The sequence below is a fragment of the Prionailurus bengalensis genome, chromosome A2 (genome assembly GCF_016509475.1).
Source record: "Prionailurus bengalensis isolate Pbe53 chromosome A2, Fcat_Pben_1.1_paternal_pri, whole genome shotgun sequence".
Taxonomy (NCBI): Eukaryota; Metazoa; Chordata; class Mammalia; order Carnivora; family Felidae; genus Prionailurus; species Prionailurus bengalensis.
In genome coordinates, this window is record NC_057348.1 from 52,690,676 (window position 1) to 52,713,690 (window position 23,015).

General features: G+C 37.2%; 1 protein-coding gene across 3 annotated transcripts in view; it reads left to right on the forward strand.

Moving 5' to 3' along the window:
* Positions 1-23,015, forward strand: part of ATG7 (autophagy related 7) — a 247,227-nt gene that overhangs the window by 95,992 nt on the left and 128,220 nt on the right. For all 3 annotated transcript variants that reach the window (XM_043588131.1, XM_043588132.1, XM_043588133.1), the window contains one exon: positions 22,403-22,525. In XM_043588131.1, coding sequence (XP_043444066.1) covers positions 22,403-22,525 — 123 coding nt within the window. The remainder of the gene's footprint in view (positions 1-22,402; positions 22,526-23,015) is intronic.

Sequence of the window (23,015 nt, forward strand, 5' to 3'; positions counted from 1 at the left end):
TGTCTAACCTTTTGGTTGGAAGCTTCCGTTAACTGTCCAGACCCAGGACAGGAAGCTTAGGCCCAGAGTGCCCCTGCAAAGAGTGGTAGGCTGCCTGGTCTGCCAGACTCTTATAATCCACATGTATACATAAGGTTCTGTTTCCAACCAACCCATATATCCTGAGCACTGTTCCTTTCATCCGAAAAATCATTCCCCCACCCCCTCCTTTATTCTCATGAGGGAAACCCTCCAGTGTAGATTTAGGTAGCTACAGTTGATACACTCTGATTTGGGAGGTTGGATTTCTTCTACTTAGTCTTTCAAATGAGAACCAGCCGCATGTAGATAAATAGATTTGGGTGCCTCAGATACAAAGTAGATACCCCTAGGAACGAGAGAGTGTGTGGTGCACGTCATACGTGTACACACTATGTATGCTGAACTATTTTAAAATATAGATAGTACTCTAAGCATTCCTTTATTTGCACCTGGAATACTGTGTCTTGTGTAATGTTGTCAGCCACTGATGAGTGACCTGAAATGTCAGTTGACCACTGGCCTGCTATGATGAGTTAATCAGAGCCATGGATGAATGGTTCACTTGTGGGACAGAAAAAGAGAATCAGTTTTGTAGGCTTTTTCAAGCTCTTGCACATGCCTCCATCTAATCTTCTAACATGTGTGGAAGTATCTTCCATGCAATTTGCAGAGAAATCTTTGTGCATAGTCATAGAGCAAATTATAGGAACTGTAACTTGAACTTTTGTTCTTTATAGTTCCTCTGCACTGTAAAAGTAAATTGCTACCAAGGAGAGCGATCATGATTCCTCAAGGAATCCAATAGCACTTTCACTTTGGGGCAGGTGTGGGCAAGGTAAGGCCTTGTGCTAAAGATATGATACGTAAAAGAATGTTGGGAGATTAGTAGTTTAACTTGTGGTAAGCCATATAATTCAAACCAGTTCTTTTACTGAAGTCATCTAAAGAAAGTAGATAAATCATTCCTTTGTAATCTTCTTAAACATTGAAGAACTAATAAATTGTGAGGAATTACTGAGTTGAGATTTGGGAGAGAGTGTGACACAGAGGAGTGAGCCTAACACTGGGGCCACCTTTGTCTTAAGGGCATTTGCTGATCAGGAAAAGGAAGCTGAGAGCCTGAGCTCACCTTTGGTGTCCTTTCGGGGTTAAAAATTATAGTCTGGGTCTTGTCAAGCTTAGGAAACCTGGTAAACCACTTCCCCCCTTTGAGTTGGACACCCCTAAGAGATACACTTAGGAGTAATGGTAATTGGAAGTGAACCAACTCTCAGACTGGCTGCAGCTCTGTTTCATATTATCTGAGTGGCCCACAAACTTTAAGGTTTACTTGGATTAAGATGAATGCCTGTAGCTAATGCCCATAGGTGCCAGGTCGAAAGAAATGATATCTTTAGTAGAGGAGGATATCACGATCCTAATCCTCAAATTACTTCTGCAAATAATTTTTCCATTACAGTATCCAGCCACAATCAGAGGTAACCAGGCACACAAAGAAAGAAGACACCAAACATATGAACCAGCAGAAGCAACATGCAACAGAAATAGACACACAGAGACTCTAGATATTGGACTTTCCAGAAGCAGATGATAAAATACTACAGTTATAGGATTGAAAGAAAGAAAAGCCAAACTTGAATTTCAGCAGGGACTGAAAATTCTAAAATGTGGCTTCGTACATTAAAAAAAAAAAAAATCAAATTCTACAACTAAAATACAAAATCAAAGTGAATGGGTTTATAGGCAGTTAGACACAGCAAAGAGCAAATCTATAAACTGAAATCTATAGGTTAGAAGAAACTGTTCAAGGTAAAGCACGGAGAGGTAGAACAATGGGAAATTTAAAAGAGAAGATAAGAATGCTCTTATCACTGAGTAAATTACAACGGTTTCAGGAGCTCTATGCTGGGGACTGGGGGCAGAGACCAATATAATATTTTTTCTGTTGTCTCACAGAAGCATACAAAAAAAAGTTAGTGATGGTTGTTAAAAAATCTGATCAACATGATTAAGAAATCTATTCTGGTGAACACACTGCACCAAAGTGTGAAGCACATTCTTGTCAAGGACACAAGACAATGTTTTACAAGAATTTACCATAGACTGGATCACTGAGCAAGTCCCACAAATTTCAAAGATTGAAACTATACAGAATGTATACTTTTATCCCAATGTAATTATGCTAGAAATCAGAGACAGACTAGAAAATCATCTCCATGTCTTTATTTGGAAATTCAAGTATATAGGACTAAAAAAGTTATGAATTAAAGAAGATAGAATGGAAATTAAGAAATATTTTAAATGAATAAGTATTTCTTGTAAAAATGTATAGGGTGCAGATAAAGGAGTACCTAATAGAAAAATGGGTATCCTTAAAAGAAAAAAAAGTCCTAAAATTAATGAGCAAATATTTATCTTAAGAAGTCAAAAAAAGCATAACAAATACAAACAAACAGAAGACAGAAACTAAAAAGAAGAATAGAAAGAAGATGAACAAAGCCAGGAGTGTAGAAGCATCTATAAAATTGGGAAACCTCTGGTGAGGCCAGCCAAGAGGGCACAGAAAACACAATTAACGTGTATCTTAAGAACAGAGTATTGAATTTTTATTGTATTTATTTTTTTAAAGAACTTTTTTTTTTAACATTTTTTCAAATTATTTTAGAGAGAGGGTGAGACAGAGGGAGAGAGAGAGACAGAGAGAGAGAGAAAGAGAATGAATCTTAAGCAGGCTTCACGCTCAGTGTGGAACCCTACTTGGGGCTTGATCCCATGACCCTGGGATCAGGACCTGAGCTGAAATCAAAAGTCAGATGCTCAACTGACCAAGCCACCCAGGGGCCCCTCCTGTTCTTGATAGTAATATAGGGGCTCACTCTACAGTTTTTTAAGCTGTAATGTTTTATGTCTGTATTATTTCACAACAAAAAGGTTAAAATAATGAATAAGCATTCTGCTGCTCATTCTCACCCATAATTTACATTGTAAATTTATATTTACATTTACAAATGTGAATTTACATTTACATTAATTTTAGCTGTACACAAAAGGGTCTCAACCCAACAAACTGCTTTATATATATATATATATATATATATATATATATATATATATATGAAATTTATTGACCAATTGGTTTCCATACAACACCCAGTGCTCATCCCAAAAGGTGCCCTCCTCAATACCCATCACCCACCCCCCCCTCCCTCCCACCCCCCATCAACCCTCAGTTTCCAACAAACTGCTTTTTAAGAGAATGCTCATCCTAGCCTGAAGGTTTCTAACACAAGAGCAGAGGCAGCCTACTGGTAGATCACACAACCCAATAACTTAGGCCATAAGGGGCTGAGTCCAAAGGAACTTACCTACACCATAGTTAATGTAAGCCAGTGTATTTATATTTTTTGAAATTGAGACTCTCCCATGTGTTCCCTGTTATGTTAGGCACCCAAACACACAAGCTTACAAAGCAGGCTGGTAAACACACGAGGGGAGCAAACTAGTTTCAAAAGGACAGGAAACAAATGGGGGACAATGGCCGCTGGAGCTCAGGTTCTCTCTGAGGGGCAGCTTGAGCCCAACTCCGACGGATCACCGACTTGGGGAAATTTTGGAGTAATGTTGCCAGACCTTCTGTTGTTTGTTTGTTTTAAGAGTAAATGGAAATTTGAATTTTAAACTCAAAGCATTTGATTTTTAAGTGTTAATTCAAGAATATGTTTTCCCCCAGATATGCCATGAATCAAATCAAACCTGTGTCTGGGATATTTCCAGGCAAGCACTATTAGTTTATGGCAGTGACATCAAGGGCCGTACAGATGGAGATAGAGAATAATGTATAAAATAATATAATCAAATGCCTAGTTTTTCTCAGTGGACGTTGCCTGCCAAATGTGTGCTTGTATAATTCTCAGCTCCAAAATTAAAGGAAACTCACTGAACCAAAATTCACACATTACAAAAGTCACCTGGGATAATAATTTTCTTAAGGAGAGCTGGCTCTCTGTGCAGGGGAACTAAAAACTTTTTTTTACCGTACAGAATTTATCAAAGTGTTTGACTAAAACTGCTAAATAAACAGTAATATCACACAGTAATTTATTTCTTTTAGGAGGAACAGCTAAAGATGAGTTTTTAAAGTTAAGGAAACATACATGCTTCTTCACGGGTTGAGTGTAAGAGAAGGTGTCCTGCTTAAATAAAGGGGCTGTTTTCAAAGCGTGGTCCTAAGACCCCCAGCATCCTGTCTTTTGGGAACTAGCTAGAAATGCAAATTTTTTGACCCCACCCTAGACTTAATTAATGAGAAACTGGGGATGTGGCTCAGCTTTCTGTTTTAACACGCCCTTGGGGGATTCTGATGTATGCTCTGGTCTGAGAACCTTGGCTCAATAGTTTTTGTGCTTTGTGACTTATTTTGAAGAATGACTTTAGAAAGCTGTACTTTGTTATATTAAGGTTTCAAGTATAATTTGTTAATGTTTTGGCATCCTCCAAATGATCCTTCAAAGAATATCTTCAGTTTGTTGTAGTCAAGAAAAAATATGATTTGGGTTAAAAATGAGCAGGAAAAGTTATAGCCCTAAAAATTTCATTTTATAGTAAAGATTTGTATACTTTCTTTGCTTTCCTTATCCCCCATTCATATGATGAAATAGATACATTTTTCAAGGATTTTTTTTTTTTTTTTTTTTTTTTTTTTTACTGTTAAGGGTACTGGGGAGAAGGTAGTAAGACAACGGGATTATCAACAGCAATTCTGTTTTTTAAGATGGTGGGCATTTCAGCTCTGTGTTCAGATGAGAATATAGAGAGGTGGGGATAGTTCTTGTCTGATTCCTTCTGTTTAGATAAAGAAGGATGAGAGGAGGTTACTTAAGAAACACAACTTGTACCTAGATAGACATTTAACTTACATATTTTTTTTAGGATTTTTTTTTCTCTGTGAGTTACTTGCATTTAGTTGGGGTGAAAAGTCTTCCTTTTACATTTTAGTGTTAATTAATACTCAGGTAGGGAAGATAGTCCAGTTCCTTTTCCCTAATTTGGTTTTGTAAATAGAAATTAAACGATAAAATAAAAACAAACCAACAAAGCATTAGTGTATAAGCAAGCCTGAGACCAAAGAATGAATCTCACAAGTGTAAAAATAGTTCTGCATGCGTTGTACATTATGGTAGATATTTGGTTGTCTCCTTGACAAAAGTTAGTACCCCTGTATGCTTCTGTTCGTAGCAGCATTATTCACGATAGCTAAAACATGGAAACACCCGTGTCCATCTAGAGAAAAATCAATAAACAGAATGTGGTCTGTACATATAATGGAATATTATTCAACCTCCAAAGGGAAGGAAGTTCTCATATACTCTACAACACAGAGGAACCTTGAGGACATTGTGCTAAGTCAGTCACAAAAAGACAAACAATGCATGGCTCCACTTAAATAAGGTATTTAGGGTAGTCAGATTCACAGAGACGGGAAGTAGAATGATTACCAGGGGCTGGAGGAGAATGGTGAGTTAGTGTTTAATGGGTGTAGAGTTTCGGTTTTGCAAGATGACAAGAATTCTGGAGATGGATGGTGGTGGTGATGGTTGTGCAACATTGTTAATGTACTTAATGCCACTGAACTACACACTTCAAAATATTTAGGATGGGGCGCCTGGGTGGCTCAGTTAAGTGTCCTACTCTTGGTTTTGGCTCAGGTTCATGGTTCGTGAGTTCAAGCTCACGCATCAGACTCCACGCTGTCAGCACAGACTCTGCTTGGGGTTCTTTCTCACTCCCTCTCTCTGCCCCTCCCCTGCTCACTCTGTCTCTCTCAAACTACATAAATAAACATAAAAATTTTTTTTTTAATATTTAAGATAGTAAAATTTTTGTTTATTTTACCACCACCACCACCACTACCACAACAACAAACTGGGAAAAAATAAAAGATGGTATTTTTTATACAGAAACATACAGAATTTCCCCAAGATGCCTGTAATCTAGAGCAGGCTCTGTAAATACTCAAATGAATGTATTGAGTGGCTTGGGCTATAATTATTCTTAGAGTGGCTTTTTGTTTTCATTTCTCCAGTTTGCCTCATTGTTGACTTCTGTCTGTATTTAAAATAAGCCCTCCTCAGATTTACACTATGCAATAGTGTAAGTCTAAAAAGTAGATTAGTTGGTTAGAGCATCCATTTATAAATATTTCGATCATTATAATATCATGGTCATTAAGCAATTCAAATTTGTGAAGTCGAATTATTTGAGACAACCTTATATTGCTTTTATGATAGAGATAAAAAGAGAGCTATTTTAGATTTAGATTTAGAGAAAGTTGTTTGTGGCAGGTTAGCTTTTTTTTTTTTTTTTTTTTTTTTTTTTGGAGGCAGGGAGGTTGGGCAAATTAGCTTTTCCACAAAGGGTCTGCAGTAGTTCTTTGATTTTTTACCACTCCCCAAAACTTGAAGGTTATGAAACCTTTTTTTTTTTAATTTAGCATATAGTACAACAATGATTTCAGCAGTAGATTCCTTAATGCCCCTTACCATTTAGCCCATGCCCCCTCCCACAACCCCTCCAGTAACCCTCAGTTTGTTCTGTGTATTTAAAAGTCTCTTATGTTTTTGTCCCCCTCCCTGTTTTTATATTATTTTTGCTTCCCTTCCCTTATGTTCATCTGTTTTGTCTCTTAAAGTCCTCATATGAGTGAAGTCATAGGGTATTTGTCTTTCTCTGACTAATTTCACTTAGCATAATACTCTCCAGTTCCATCCATGTAGTTGCAAATGGCAAGATTTCATTCTTTTTGATTGCCGAGTAATACTCCATTGTGTGTGTGTGTGTGTGTGTGTGTATATATACATACATATATATATGTATGTATGTGTATATATATATATGTGTGTATATACATATGTATATGTATATACACATACATATGTATGTATATACATATGTATATACATACATATGTATGTGTGTATGTGTGTATGTATACATATATATATATACATACACATGTGTGTATGTATACATATATACATACACACATACACACACATATATACCACTTCTTCTTTATCCATTCATCCGTCGATGGGCATTTGGGCTCTTTCCATACTTTGGCTATTGTCGATAGTGCTGCTATAAACATGAGGGTGCATGTATCCCTTCGAAACAGTACACCTGTATCCCTTGGGTAAATGCCTAGTAGTGCAATTGCTGGGTGGTAGGGTAGTTCTATTTTTAGTTTTTTGAGGAACCTCCATACTGTTTTCCAGAGTGGCTGCGCCAGTTTGCATTCCCACCAGCAGTACAAAAGGGATCCTCTTTAAGGTTGTGAAACCTTCTAAGGAGAGCTTCCTTTTTCTTCTCTTTCTCCTCATTTATATATATTTCTTTATCTTTACAAGAATCTTCAGAAGTATTATTGATCTTTTAAGATGATAAACCAGACTTGGTACTTACTTAGTTCCAAACAACTCTAATTGGAAACGACATATTTTTAAGAAGTAGTCCACAGATTGGTAAGGGAGAGGTTAAGTGCATCTGTCCATCTGTCCATCAATCCACCCCTCCATCCCTCACTTCAGATAGTGTTTTTAATTACTCAAGCTGCTTTACAGATACCTTACACTGGATCCTCATACTAACAGCTCATTATAAATCTTTTTTATTATTATTAAACACAATTCACATATTATAAAATTCACCACTTTGATTTAAAGTATACAGTTCTTTGGTTTTTAAGTATATTCACAAGTTTGTGCAACCATCACACTAACTACAGAGTATTTTCATCACCCCCCAAACCAACCTCATAATCCCAGTACCCATTAGTAGTCATTCCACCCATTTTCAGCCTCCTCTACACCCTGGCAAGCACTTATCTACTATCTGTCTCTATGTATTTTCCTATCCTGGACATCTCATATAAATGGAACCATACATGTAGCCTTTTGCAAAGAGCCTCTTTCGTTTAGCATAATGCTTTCAAGGTTCATCCATAATGTAGCATGTGTCAGCACTTCATTTCTTTTTAAGGCTAAAAAATATTCCATTATATGGATATACCACATTTTTTTTATCCATTCATCAACTGATGAATATTTGGGTTGTTTCCATTTGAAGCGCCTATGAATAATGCTGCTACAAACATTTGTGTGTAAGCTTTTGCTTGAACATATGTTCTCAGTTCTCCTGGCTGTATACCTAGGAGTATAATTATTGGGTCATATGGTAACTCTGTTTAACATTTTATAAAACTGCCAAACTGTTTTCCACAACAGCTGTACCATTTTAAATTCCCATTAGTGTGGGAGGATTTTGTTCTCCATCTTCTTGTCAACATTTGTTATTTTCTCTTTTTTATTGTAACTATCTTACTGGGTGTGAAGTGGTGTATTTCAGTGTGGTTTTGATTTGCATTTCCCTAATGACCAGTGATGTTGAGTATCTATTTATGGGCTTGTTGGACATTGGTTTATCTTTTTGGGGGGACATGTCTATTCACTCCCTTTGTCCATTAAAAAAAAAGTTATTTATGCCTTTTAATTGAGATGTCATACGAGTTCTTTATATCAAACCCTCATCAGATATGTAATTTGCAGATACTTTCTTGATGTATCCTTTGAAGCACAATATGTTTTAATATTAATGACATCCTAATTTGGGGAGGGCATAGGTGGGTTGAATATGATTTTGTTGCCACATCTAACTCTTTTAGGACCCAAGCTCATAAGGATTTAGTGATTTCTTCTATGAGTGTAATTATTATAGTGCTTACATTTGGATCAATAATCCATTTTCAGTTAATTTTTGTATATTGTATGTGGTAAGGGTTAAACTTTATTCTTTTCCATGTAGTGGATACTTAATTTTTCCAGTACTATTTGTTAAAAAGTGTTTTTTCCTACCCCTGTTATCTTGTTGTTCTTGTCACAAATGGAAAGGTTTAGTTTTGGACTCTATTCCATTGATTTATATGTCTGTCCTTCTGCTGGTACCATCAAGTATTGATTATTGTATCTTTCTAGTAAGTTTTGAAATCATGAAATGTGAGATCTCCAATTTTGTTCTTTTTTCAAGATTATTTTGGCTATTCTAGGTCCCTTAGGTTTCCATATGAATTTTAGGATCAGATACTGATCTGTCCCCATCTACTAAAAGCCAGCTGGGATCACACTGAAAGTTAGATTAATTTAGGGTATATTGCCATCTTACCAACATTACATCTTGTAATCGGTGAACTTGGGATATCTTTGTATTAAGAACTTTTTGCAATGTAGTTTTCAGTCTACATGTATTACACTTATTTTATTAAGTTTATTCCTAGATATTTTATTCCTTTAATGCTGTTATCAGTGGCATTGTTTTCTTAATTTCTTCTTTGAATAATTCATGGCTGGTGTGTAGAAATAAAATTGATTTTTGTATATGGCTCTTGTATCCTACCAGAGTAGAATGAACTCTTCAAGAGGAGGAGTGCTTGATGTACTTATTTGCTCTAAGAGTGTTTATGGATTCCTTATGCTTTTCCATGCACAAGGTCATGTCTTCTGAAAATAGAGTATTACTTCTTCCTTTCCAGTCCAGATCGAATCTAGACAGATGCTTTTATTTCTTTTTCTTACCTATTACCATGACTAGAACTTACAATACACTGTTGAATAGAAGTGGCAAAAGTGGGAATCTTTGTCTTTTCCTGATGTTAGTGGGAAAGCTTTCAATCTCTCACAATTAAGTATAATATTGATGCTTATTAATGCCCTTTAGGAAGTTGAGGAAATTCTCCATTACAAGCTTATTATTTATATAAAAGGGTGTTGGATTTTGTTAAATGCTTTTTCTGTGTCTATTTAGATGATGGTGTGGTTTTTGTTCTTTATTAATATGAATTATATTGATTTTCACATGTTGAACCAGGCTTGCTTTCCAGGGGTAAATCTCACTTTTTCATGCCCTATAATCCTTTTTATATGTTTCTGGAGATTCAGTTTGCTAATTAAAAAAAAAATTTTTTAAGCTTTATTTATTTAAGTAGTCCCCACACCCAATGTGGGGCTCAAAGTCACAATCAAGATCAAGAGTCACATGCTTTTCTGACTGAGCCAGCGAGGCACCCCAGTTTGCTAATATTTTGTTAAAGATGCTTGCATTTATATTCATGAGGGACATTGGTCTTTGGTTTTAATTGTGATGTCTCTGTCTGGTTCTGTATCAAGAGGATACTGGTCTGGGGGCACCTAGGTGGTTCATTTTGGCTCAGGTCATGATCTCACAGTTCCTGGGTTTGAGCCCCACTTCAGGCTCTGTGCTGACAGCTTGCAGTCTAGAGCCTGCTTTGGATTCTTTGTCTCCCTCTCTCTGTCTCTGGCTCTCTCAAAAATAAATACACATTAAAAATTTTTAGGGGGCTCCTGGATGGCTCAGTCGGTTAAGTGTCCGACTTCGGCTCAGGTCATGATCTCGCAATCCGTGAGTTCGAGCCCTGCGTTGGGCTCTGTTCTGACAGATCAGAGCCTAGAGCCTGTTTCAGATTCTGTGTCTCTCTCTTTCTCTCTCCTCCCCCACTCATGCTCTGTCTCTCTCTTCTCAAAAATAAATAAACGTTAGAAAAAATTTTTTTAGGATAACTTTGGTCTCAAAATGAGTTGAGGCATGTTTCTTCCTTTTCTGTTGTTCAGGGGTATTTGTGAAAGATTGGTTAATTCTTTAAATGTCTGGTAAAATTTATCAGCAGATCCCTCTACTTCTGAGCTTTTCTTTGTGGGAAGTTTGTGATTAGTAATTCAGTCTCTTCAGTTTTTGTGAGTCTATTAGGATTTTCATTTTTTTTTTTTTGTCATTTCAGTATTTAGTGACTTCGTCAAAAATTTTCCATTTTTATCTAGATTATCTAATGTATTGGCATACAGTTGTTTACAGTATTTCCATATAATTTTTATTTCTGTAAGATTGACAGTAATATCCCCTCTCTTCATGGATGATATGGTAATTTAAATCATCTCCCTTCAATATTTGGTCAGTCTGGATAAAAGTTTTGTCAATTTTGTTTGTCTTCTGAAAATATTTTATTTCTTGTCAATTATTTGTATTTTTTTCTTTATGCTTGCTTTGTGTTTACATCGCTTTTTTGTTTTGTTCTTAGGTTGGAAAGTTAGGTTATTGATTTGAAATCACTCTTCCTTAATATCGGCATTTATAGCTATAAATTTCCCTCTGAGCACTGCATTCAGTGCATCTTATAACTTTTGGTATGTTACGTGTCTTATTTTTTTTTAATTTTCATTCATCTCAAAGTATTTTTTAATTTCCCTTGTGATTTCTTATTTGATCCATTTCTTTAAGGGTGTGTTGTTTAATATCCATGTATCTGTGAGTTTCCCAAATTTCTTTTGTTATTGATACCCAATTTCATTCCATTGTGATCAGAGAACATAATTTTATGATTTCACCTTATTTTACTTATTGAGTCATGTTTTATGGTGTTAACACATGGTGTATCCTGGAGAATGTTCCATGAGCCTTTGTGAGAATATATTTTCTGCTGTTACTGGATGTAGTGTTCTGTAGACGCTAATCAGATTTAGTTGGTATATAATGTTCAAGTCTTCTGTTTGTTTGGTGATCTTTCTAGTTATATCCATTATTGAAAGTGCAGTATTGAAGTCTCTAACTATTACTGTTTAATTGTGTATTTTTACCTTCAATTCTGTCTGTTTTTTGCATAATGTATTTTGGGGCTGTGTTGATAGATAACATAAGATTTTAATTATTGTATCTTCTCAATATATTGACTCTTTTATCATATTTTATGCCCTTCTTTGTTGCTAGTAACAATTTTTGTCTTCAAGTGTCTTTTGTTTGATGTTAGTATAGTCTCTCCAGTTAACGGTCTTTTGGGTTCTTTTTTAAACACCTTTTTTGAGATATTATTAACATATAAAAATTGTTCATATTTAAGGTGTATGACTTGCTGTGTGTGTATGTGTTGAAATGATTACCACAACTAAGGTAGTTAACATATCCATCACCTATACATAGTTGCCAGTGTGTGAGTGTGTGTGTGTGTGTGTGTGTGTTGAGAAGTTTAATATAAGATCTATCCTCTTAGAAAATTTCAGGTATGCAATATGGTATTATTGTCATCATCATACTGTACATTATATCTTCAAAACTTATTTATAGTGCATAATTGAAACTGTGTGGAATATTTTTTTTATTGTTTTACTTTCAACCTATTCATGTCTTTGCATCTAAAATGAATCTCTTATAGACAGCATATAGTTGCATGATGTTTTTTGTTTTATCCATCCATTCTGCCGTGTCTGCCTTTTAGTTGGCGGGTTTAATTCATTTACATTTAATGTAATTACTGATGAAATCGAATTTATGTCTGCAATTTTGATCTTTGGTTTTTATGTGTCTTATGCCTTTTTTTTCTTTCTTTCTGAATTCCTCTATTTTTCTGTATTCCACCTTTTTTTGTGTTAAATAGACATTTTACTTTTTTTTCTTTTTAAGTATGCTCCATGCCCAGCATGAAGCCCAATACAAGGGGCTTGAACTCACAACCCTGAGATCAAGAACTGAGCTGCAATCAGGGGTCAAACACTTAACGGACCAGGCACCCCAAAATAGATCTTTTCTAATGTGCCATTTTAATTCCCGTGTTCTCTCTCTCTCTCTCTCTCTCATATACATACACACTTTTTTTTAGTTATTCTTTCAGTGGCTGCTCCAGAGATTACAATTAAAATACTAACTTATAACCATGTGTTTTGGTTTAATATCACCTTAATTTGAATAATAGATAAAAACTTTGCTCCATTGTACCTTGGTTTGCCTCCCCTTCCTTTGGGCTTACTATCACACAGATTAAATCTTTATATGACAACACAGATGTATAATTACTGCTTTTTGCATTTGTATTTTATTTTTTTATGCATTTGTGTTTTAAAAAAATTTTTTTAACATTTATTTATTTTTGAGAGAGTGAGAGAGACAGAGTGTGAGCAAGGGGAGGGGCAGAGAGAGAGAGGGAGACACAGAATCCAAAGCAGTCCCCAGGCTGTGAGCTGTCAGCACAGAGCCTGACATGGGGCTTGAACTCACAAACTGTGAAATTGTGACCTGAGCCGAAGTCAGACATTTGACTGAGCCACCCAGGTGCCCCTGCATTATTTGTATTTTAAATCACATAGAAGAAAAAAATAATTACAAAGAAAAATGCATTTGTTGTCTTTTATATTTATCTATGTAGTTTCCTTTACCTGTGTTCTTTATTTCTTCTTGTGGATCTGAGTTACTATTTAGTGACCTCTCATTTCAACCTGAAGTACTCACTTTAGCATTTCTTACAGGGCAGGTTTGCTGGTGATGAATTTTGTTTTTCTGGGAATGTGTTTTGTTTATCTTGTTTTTGTTTACCTGGGAATGTGTTAATTTCTCCTTCACTTTTGAAGATTAGTTTTGCTGGACATGGAATTTTTGGTTGACATTCCTATGCTTTCAACACTTTGAGTGTTTCATCCCATTACTTTTGATTCCTTTAGTTCTGATGAGAAATTGGCTATTAATGATCCTCTTTACATGATAGGTTATTTCTCTCTTGGATTTGCAAGGTCATCTCTTTGTCTTTTGACAGTTTATGATGTGTCTAGATATGGATTTCTTTGAGTTTATGCTACTTGGAGGTGACTTACATTTACATATTCTTCCATGGTTTATACATTCTTCGATATGTAGATTACTGTTTTTTATCAAATTTGGGAAGTTTTTTGCCATTATTTCCTCAAATATTCTTTCTGCCCTTCTCTTCTGGAACTCCTTTTAGGCACATGTTTGTATGCTTGATGATGTCACATGGGTCTCTGAGGTTTTGTTCATTTTTCTTTGTCCCTCAGACTGGATACTTTCTTTTTAAAAAGTTTATTTATTTTGAAATAGAGAGGGAGGGAGGGACAGAGAGAAAGGGAGAGAGAGAATCCCAAGCAGGCTCCGTGCTGAGAATGCAGAGCCCGATGCGGGGCTCAGTCCCACGAACTGTACGATGATGACCTGAGCTGAAGCCAAGATTTGGATGCTTAACTTACTGAGCCACAGGTGCCTCTGGATACTTTCAATTAACCTATCTTCAAATTCACTGATTCTTTCTTTACCATGCCTGAAACTGATTTCAGTCTCTCTAGTGAATTTTTCAGTTGTATTTTTCAACTCCAGAATTTCTCTTTGGCTCTTTTTTTTTAATTAAAAAAATTTTTGTAGTGTTTATTTATTTTTGAGAGAGACAGAGACAGAATGCAGTGGGTTAGGGGCAGAGAGAGAGGGAGACACAGAATCCGAAGCAGGCTCCAGGCTCTGAGCTGTCAGCACAGAGCCCGACGCGGGGCTCAAACTCACGAGCTGTGAGATCATGACCTGAGCCGAAGTCGGACACTCAACCAACTGAGCCACCAGGTGCCCCTCTCTTTGGCTCTTCTTTATAATTTCTCCCTATTGATATTCTCTATTTAGGTGAGGCATCATTTTCATGCTTATTTTTAGATACTTAGACATGGTTTCTTTCAGTTCTTTGAATTTACTTAAAATAGCAGTTTTAAAGTCTTTGTTTAGTAAGTTCCTCAGGAATGATTTCTGTTGAATGTTTTTGATTTGTTTTGGTTTCTGTGTATGGGACATACTGTCTGGTTTCTTTGCATATCCAGTAATTTTTGTTGAGAATTGGACATGTTAAATAATACAATGTGTTAACTCTGGAAATCAGATTCTCTCCCCTGCCATGGTTTATTGTTGTTCTTTGCTGCTGCTGTTGTTGTTTGTTAGTTACTTTCCTGAACTACTTTCATTAAGTTGGTGTTCTTTTTCCTGTGTAACCATGAAGTTTCTCCTTGGTTAGCTTGGTGGTCATCTAGTGATTAGAGAGAGATTTTTCTTAACCTCCTGGAACTGCTAAATCAGTTTTTGCTGAGGTGCTCTGTGTATGTATTGGGGAGTGCCTTCACTGCTGAGCCAGGCAGTTAAGAGCTTTGCCTTACCTCTCATCTCCTGCTTGCACAAATACTCAGGGCCAGCTAGAGGTGAGAGCTTAGGGCCTTCTCAGATCTTTCCTGAGCATGTGCACAACTTCAGGCATATTACCTCACCCTGTGCCTGGGCACAGTCTTCTAGATTCCCAAAAATACGTTGGAGCTTTTCAAAGTCTCTTACAGTATTCCCCAGATTTTTGTTTTAAGCTCTTTGGTTAGCTTACTGTTGCAGCAACTCTTATCCACCATCTCAGGAGATCAGGATGTTAAACAGTTGCTCCTGATACTTTTCAACAACTAGCCCTGGGAGAAAGGCTTTCACACAGCATGAGTTCTGAGTCAGGTCAAATAAAAACAACATGCAGGCAGGATGTCCTTGGGAACCACCAAACAGGTGGCCATTTTCTGTAAAAAAAAACTTTGAAGGAGCTTCAGCCCCAGTCTACCCCCTCCAGTGGCTGCCAGGCTGGTTTTCACTGTGATTCTGAAGGCTACAGGCTTCAAGGCTACAGTTGAGCGGGAGGGGGAATGGGGATGGGAATGGAGCATGTTAAAAGCCTAAAAGCCCATTGTTTTTACAGAGATTCAGATGTTTTCTTGAATAAAGACTTCCCAGACTTTGTTACCGTTCTCTTTTCTCTTATGGAAGAGAGGATTTATAGAGGTCCTTTCTCTGCTATCATCAATGACATCTCTATGTGTCTTCCTGTCACATATTTTCTATATTTATCAAGCCTTATTTGGCAATAATGACATTGTTAAAGTAATAAATGCATAGCATTTCTGTTTCTCTTCATAAAGCATTCTCTGTCAGTAATTGGCATCATGAAATGCTTTTTGTATCTCAGTGCGTAGGGAAACAGGCATGGAGTGGCATCCCCATTTTAGAGATGAGCAAACAGGCTCAAAAAGGTGAAGTGTTTTGCCCAGTGTTTCCAAATTATTCCCAGTTATGTGTCAATTCCCAGTTATTAGTTTCTTCTGCCCAGCTGACTCGAGCAGAATTGTGATTTTGGTATGTGGGAAAAAAAGCCAAGATATAATATTTGGTTTTATAATTTTTTTTTTAATGTTAGAGAGCACGAGTGGGGGAGAAGGGCAGAGAGAGAGAAAGAATCTTAAGCTTAAACAGGCTCCATGCTTAGTGCAGAGCCCAACGCGGGGATTGATCCCACAACCCTGGACTTGTGACCTGAGCTGAAATCAAGAGTCAGACGCTCAAATGACTGAGACACTCAAGTGTTCCAGTATTTGATTTTTTTTTTTTAGTTTATTTATTTACTTAGAGAGAGAGAGAGAGAGAGAGAGAGAGAGCGCGCGCGCGCGCACAGGTGGGGGAGTAACAGAGAGAGGGAGAGAGAGAGAATCCCAAGCAGCCTCCTCACTATCAATGCAGAGCCCGATGTGGGGCTTGAACTCAAGAAATGTGAGATTATGACCTGAGCCAAAAGTCAAGAGTTGGCTGCTTAACTGACTGAGCAACCCAGGCGTTCCTGTAATATTTGATTTTTTAAATGCAGTTATGTGTTATACCATAAGAAGTTTAATTAAAATAGTAAAGTGTTGGGACTTCTATTCCATAATCGGTTATGTCGATGTTGATACTATTTGCTGTTTTGACCTGAACTCTCCCACATCCTCTAAATTATAGTTGTACCCATTTTGCATTTGGATGCCTAAGATTGTACACTATACAGTGACTTTAAGGAAAGAGATAGAGACTTGTTCTATATTTTTGGTATTCCAGTAATACAATTACATATCTTGAACTCAGATCTTTATTTTTTGAAGTTTGGCCTTCTAAATCCTGCCTGTGTCCAATAGAGGAAGAGGAAATTAGCAGCAGCAAATTTAGTTAGATTGATAGCTACATGTTTCCATATGAAGCTGTTTCTCATCCGTCATTTGCTCTATATCACTGACATATATAGAAACAGAAACAAAGTTACTGAACATGTGGCCAATAGTTGGAAATGCCATCAACTCTTGATTACTAGGGATAGTGAAACAGAGCATTTCCTTCAATCCCTTTGGCAACTTAGTGTGTCCTGGAGAGTGAGGTCAGAATATAAAAGGGAAGAAAAGATCCTAGAGAGTGGAATTGATCAGGCAAGACTTGCTGCAGGAGCTAGTACTTGAGCTGAACTTTGATGGAAGTGAAAGATCTCCCTTGATGGGGAAGACAGGAGGTCACTCTCAGTGGGTAGCACCAAGAGGGAACCAGAAAGGAGCTGGGAGCAGTGAGGGTGGGACAGCAGCTTTAAGGTCTGCTGAAACCGGAACTTTTTTTCCCTCTTCTTTGATTCTTTTTTATTATTATGACAGGAATCCCAGACGTCAAGAGACAGAAACTGATGAGCGGGTTTCCTGGTTTTATTTAGTGATGCTTCCAGCTCATTTTCTAAAGTGAGGCTTCTCTGCACTGGAAGGGCCCTCTTAGCAACAGAACTGGAAAACAGAAGGTTTTGCCCTCAACTTGGAGCAAAGCCTCTGCAGACTACTGGGTGACTGAACCTCAGATGGGAGTGTTTTGACCCTTCTTTTATGGATTCTCATAGGATGGGAATTAAAAGTCTTGGTGGCTCCCAGCCATACTCTTTTATTACCCTGTCTGGAATATTGGGCTAGCTTTCCCTGAGTATTTGAGAAATCAGGACACATGTATATTCTTTTTTTTTTTTTTTTAACATTTATTTATTTTTAAGAGAGAGAGAGAAAGAGAGATAGAGACAGAATCCAAAGCAGACTCCAGGCTCTGAGCTGTCAGCACAGAGCCAGATGCGGGGCTTGAGCCTACGAACTGTGAGATCATGACCTGAGCCCAAGTCAGACGCTCAACTGACTGAGCCACTCAGGCACCCCAGGACACATGTATATTTTAAAATCTTTTAGAGTAAGTATAGTTTCTAAACAACATAGACTTTAAATAAGTGATTTGCAGGCACTGCATGAAAATACATAAGCTAAAAAAATACAGAAGCTATTTTTGGGGGGTCAGGTACTTAGTTCCTCATATCCTTATTTAAGAATAGACAAGAGTTGTAAGCCATGAATCTCTTCTTCTCATGAAATGTAAATCGTTGCATGGTGTTGTCAGATCTTAGACCCTATGAAAGGCATTCTTTAGAGTTGTCCCAAATTGGAGTGTTCTGGAGAAACTTAAGTGCCTAGCTAGGGGGTATGGGTTTGGTCTAGTAAAGAGTTGACAGAAAATCTCAGCAAGAGAACAGATACTCCTAAAACCATGTCTTAAGAGGAGATTCTACCATCTTTGGGGTGCCTGGGAGGCTCAGTTGATGAAGCATCTGACTCTTGATTTCAGCTCAGGTTATGATCTCGCAGTTTGTGAGTTCGAGCCCCGCATTGGGCTCTGTGCTGATAGCACAGACCCTGCTTAGGATTGCTCTCCCCGCCCCCCTCTCTCTCTGCCCCTCCCCACTCGTGCTCTCTATCTCAAAATAAATAAATGAATTAAAAAAAAGATTGTACCATCTTTGTCCAGTTGTCTGCATGTCACCAGTAAAGTTAACCTAGCGTTGTAAAACAGTTAGGTGAGGATAATCGTGTTTATCAGGGAAGGATCCATATCTGTATATTTAAAAAGTCTTTCTTATTTCTCTATTTAGCAAACTCCCCCAGCACCTTTACAGTATTTATAACCTATCAAAATGTAATGTGTACACTTCTCAGGACCCTGTATTCTTACTTAGAAGGTGCAATATGCTTTATGTAGTTTGTTGCAGTGCTCAAATTCATTGTGTTGGTATCTTTTTGGGGGTGGGGGTAATTTAAAACACATTTTCAAATCCCTTTAAGGAGGTCAAATTGTTTGTAGGGGAAAATATCCTTGTACCTTTTATAAGCTGCTTATACTCGTAACACAGATTAACTTCCCAGCAGCATAAAGGGAATACTAGAAAACCCTTGCATGATTAAATATGCCCCTGGAGGATTAAGTTTTTCCACATATTTTTGAAGCCAGAGCTATGAATAACGTTTCAGCATTTAACTTTCTGTACATCCTGATTATGGGGGAGGCTTTCACTCCTACTGCTCTTGCTGTTAGTTTTTCTGCTTTTCAGATTTGTAGCACTGCGAATTATCTGTGGAAACATGGACTTGAAATCTGAAAGGTTAATTAAGGTCCAACATAGTATCGTCTCTGGAATTATTCCAGTTTTTTTTTTTTTCAAAGTTTTTGTCCATTTTTCCAACCTGTTCTTCTTTTACCTTACTGCACACCTGGCACAAAATACCTAGTTGGTGAGCTTAGTCGTTTAGAAATAAGTGATCACTAAGCACACAGTATTTATCATTTTGAAAAAGATCACTTAATTTTCATGCATTTTTCCTAAGATAAAATTCTGGTTTGTAAGCAGTCTCTTTATTCTGAGGGATTCAGTTACCAAGTGCCTTTTTATCCAGGCATTGGGTGGTCAGATTAATTTACTGGAGCTAATCAGCCAAAAGCTCAGCTTTGTGTGCCTTGAGGCATTCTGGTCACCCCTTGCTCCTCCGTAATCCCTGTGTACCTCTTCCCTGCAGGTCTTAGGTTAACCTTCCTTGGCTTCTTTCATAGGTATTCAGCAGCCCCTTGATTTCCTTGACGTCTGTGGTACCTTTATCCTGTCCCCAAGCTTACATAGGTCCTTAACCATATTTCCCCCCCAAACTTCTATTTTCTGTCCTGAGCAGGGGCCTCCACTTCCTTTCTCACATTCCCCACGCAGCTGTGCCAGACCATCACCACCCTCCTCAAGCTCTGTGGTCCACCTCATCCCCTTCTCTGGCAGCGGATGACCGTGCTGCCTCCTGTCAGACTCCAGAACTTGTCAGCCCCCAGTTCCCTACTCTCCTAACTCACCACTACAGCTGCTTTGCTTCCTGTGGCTGAAGGAGGGCCCCCCTCTTTGCTCCAACTTCATCAGGCTTTAGAGTTCTTCTTCCTCTTGCACGACCTTCCTCCAGCATTAGGGGGGAAATAGAGATTTTACTATTATTTAAATAAGTCACGCATGCCCTTGGTTTTAAAAATTCAAGCGGTATAAAAGAATTTACAGGGGCAACTACTTGACGCCGGTTGTATGTGTGTATTCTTCCAGAGATCTTATATGCATGAACAAGCATACACACAGGTCACATTTCCCTTTCTTCCTCTTTCCTCCTCTACCTTTATTTCAAAAACTTTAATACTAGATGCTTGGTCTGTACATTGCTTTTAATATGTCCGTATGTCTTGGAAATAGGTTTATATCAATACTCTAGAGCTACTCCGTTCTTTTAATGGATCTAGACTATGCCCTTGATTGTAAATACACCATAATTTTGTTAATCGGCCCCCTATTAAAGAGTCATTGCTTCTCATCTTTTGTTGCTGCAGTGTTTCAGTGAGCATGATTACACGCTGATTTTTTTTTTTTTTGCCCATGGACAACTGTATCTGTGTGAAAGGTCTTTGAAATGGAATTGCTGGATCGAAGAGTTTATACATTTTTATTTCTGAATGGATGAATTTGTAAACTTAATTAATTAACTAATTATTTAATTATGGCAGCTTTGTTCACAACTGCCAAAGCTTAGAAGCAGCCAACATGTCTTTCAGTGGGTGAATGGATAAACAAACTGTGGTACATATAACAAAAGAATATTACTTACCACTAAAAAAAAAAAAAAGGAGCTATTGAGTCATGCACAGACATGGCAGAACCTTAAATGCATGTGACTAAGTGAAGAAGCCCATTTGAAAGGGCCACAAACTGTATGGCAGTCTGGAAAAGGCACCATTATGGAAACAGTAAAAGGGTCAGTGGTTGTTAGGCTGGGGTGGGTGGGAGATGACTAGGCAGAGCACAGGGGATTTTTAGGGTAGTGAAAATATAATGATTGGTATATATCTATTCTTCCCCCCTCCCCCACTTTTCTGTTTCTAGTATTACTGCTTTTCCAGCCTTTCTATTCATGTGTAATTGATTTCTCGGATTTCTCTTCAGTGTCTGCTATTTTTTGATACATTCATCTCTTTATTTCCTCTGAGTTTTGACACAGTTTCTGAGATATTCGGCTTTACTGTTTCCTTTCTAATTTTCACAATTCCTGTGATCTTTGAATTTTTAAATATGATAATCATTTTTTTTTCCTTCTAAGAACTCATATTGTTCTCCTGTCAAGATTGCGGGCCTTTAATCTTATTATTGAAGAAAAATATATATACAAAAAGGTACTTGATGGCTTTTTACAAAGTACACCAACATCCAGATAAAGAAACAAATAGTATTCCTTGTGCCCCTTCTATGTGTAGTTCCTCCGTGGGTAACCACTCTCCTGACTTAGATTCATTTTTTGCCTGTTCTTTTTTTTTTTAAGTTTATAAATGTAACCATACAGTACATATTGCTTCCCTCTTCTTTTGTTTAACATTATGTTTGTGAGAGTTATCTCTGTTGTTGCATGTAGATATAGTTGTTTTCATTGCTAAGTAGTATTCCATTGCATAAATATACCAGTTTGTTCATTCATTCTACTATTGATGGACGTTTGAGTAGGATCTAGTTTGGACTATCATAAATAGTGCTACTGTAGACTCTTTGGGTCTTCTGATGCATACCTGAATACATTTTGTTATTGGTACATATATCTAGGAATATAATTGCTTGATCATAGGGCATGTAAGTGTTAAAGACTCTAAAGTAGCTCTCCCATTTTGCATTCCTGTGAAAATCCTGGTTGTTCTACATTCTTGCCAGTACTTGGTAACTTCTTTTTAATTTTAGCCATTTTGGTGGGTTAAAGTAGGAATTCCTTGTGGTTTTAGTTTTCGTTTCCCTAATCACTTGTAATGTTAAGCAACTTTTCATATGTTTATTGGCCATTTGGATATCCTCTGTTGTGACATGCCTGGTGAAATTTATTTTTACCTTTTTAAACTATTCTGTTATTTAAAAACATATGGCTAGCCAGTAGATCACATTTCCCATCCATTGGTCCCTCTTTTCCTTTATCCCTTTTAATTTTTTTCTTGGCTCTTCTCTGGCCTGTAATTTTTTTTTTCCTAAGAAGTGAAATTTAGAATCAGGTAACCGTAGCTTTTCTAGAATTTTTAGTAAGTTTTCATGAAACTTACATTTTATTTGAGAAAAATTATCATCTGAATTGGAAGATGATATTGTCATTCTTTCCAAAAAGGGGAAAATGGTAAATACTAAGCCCTCCCAATGTTTGCCCACCAGATTGCATTATTATCCTCACATCTAATTTCTAGTTTTAGTTTCATTCTTGATAGGTGCTTGTAGAAGTGAAAATTTTATAATACGCTTTTAAATCCTACAACACCCTTTTTAAAAAAATTTAATGTTTTACAGGTTCTTGATCAATATGAACGAGAAGGATTTAATTTTCTAGCGAAGGTGTTTAATTCTTCACATTCCTTCTTAGAAGACTTGACCGGTCTCACATTGCTGCATCAAGAGACCCAAGCTGCTGAGGTAAGAATAAAGCAAGCTTTCTGTACTGAGGACTGATGTGTTTGAAACCTACTTGATGTTCAGATTTATGGAAAAGTAAGGAAGTGGTTAATTAGGATTTTTTTTCCCTTAGAACAAACATCACTAAATAAGTCTGCTAGTTATCAGAGGAGAATGGACCTTCGGAAATTGCTGTATGTTCATGTGTGCAGATTGTTGTATAGTAGGTGCCCAATGTACATAATTAAAGGGGGTATAGCTTACTGATTTTCAGGCACCTCTGGTCCTTTCTGAAGAACACCATGCCTGTAGCCATTGGAGAGTTGGCTCTAATGTCCATAGCTCAAAATGTAAGACAGGGAAGACTGGGTTCTGGCCATGTTCAGAGAGAATATGCCTGGCTTTTATTTCATGATTGGATGCATCTTCTTAGGCCACCAAACCCTACCATGAATGGCTTCTCCGGTCACAACCTGAGATAGTTATGCTTTGCTTGTCAATTAGAATGTAT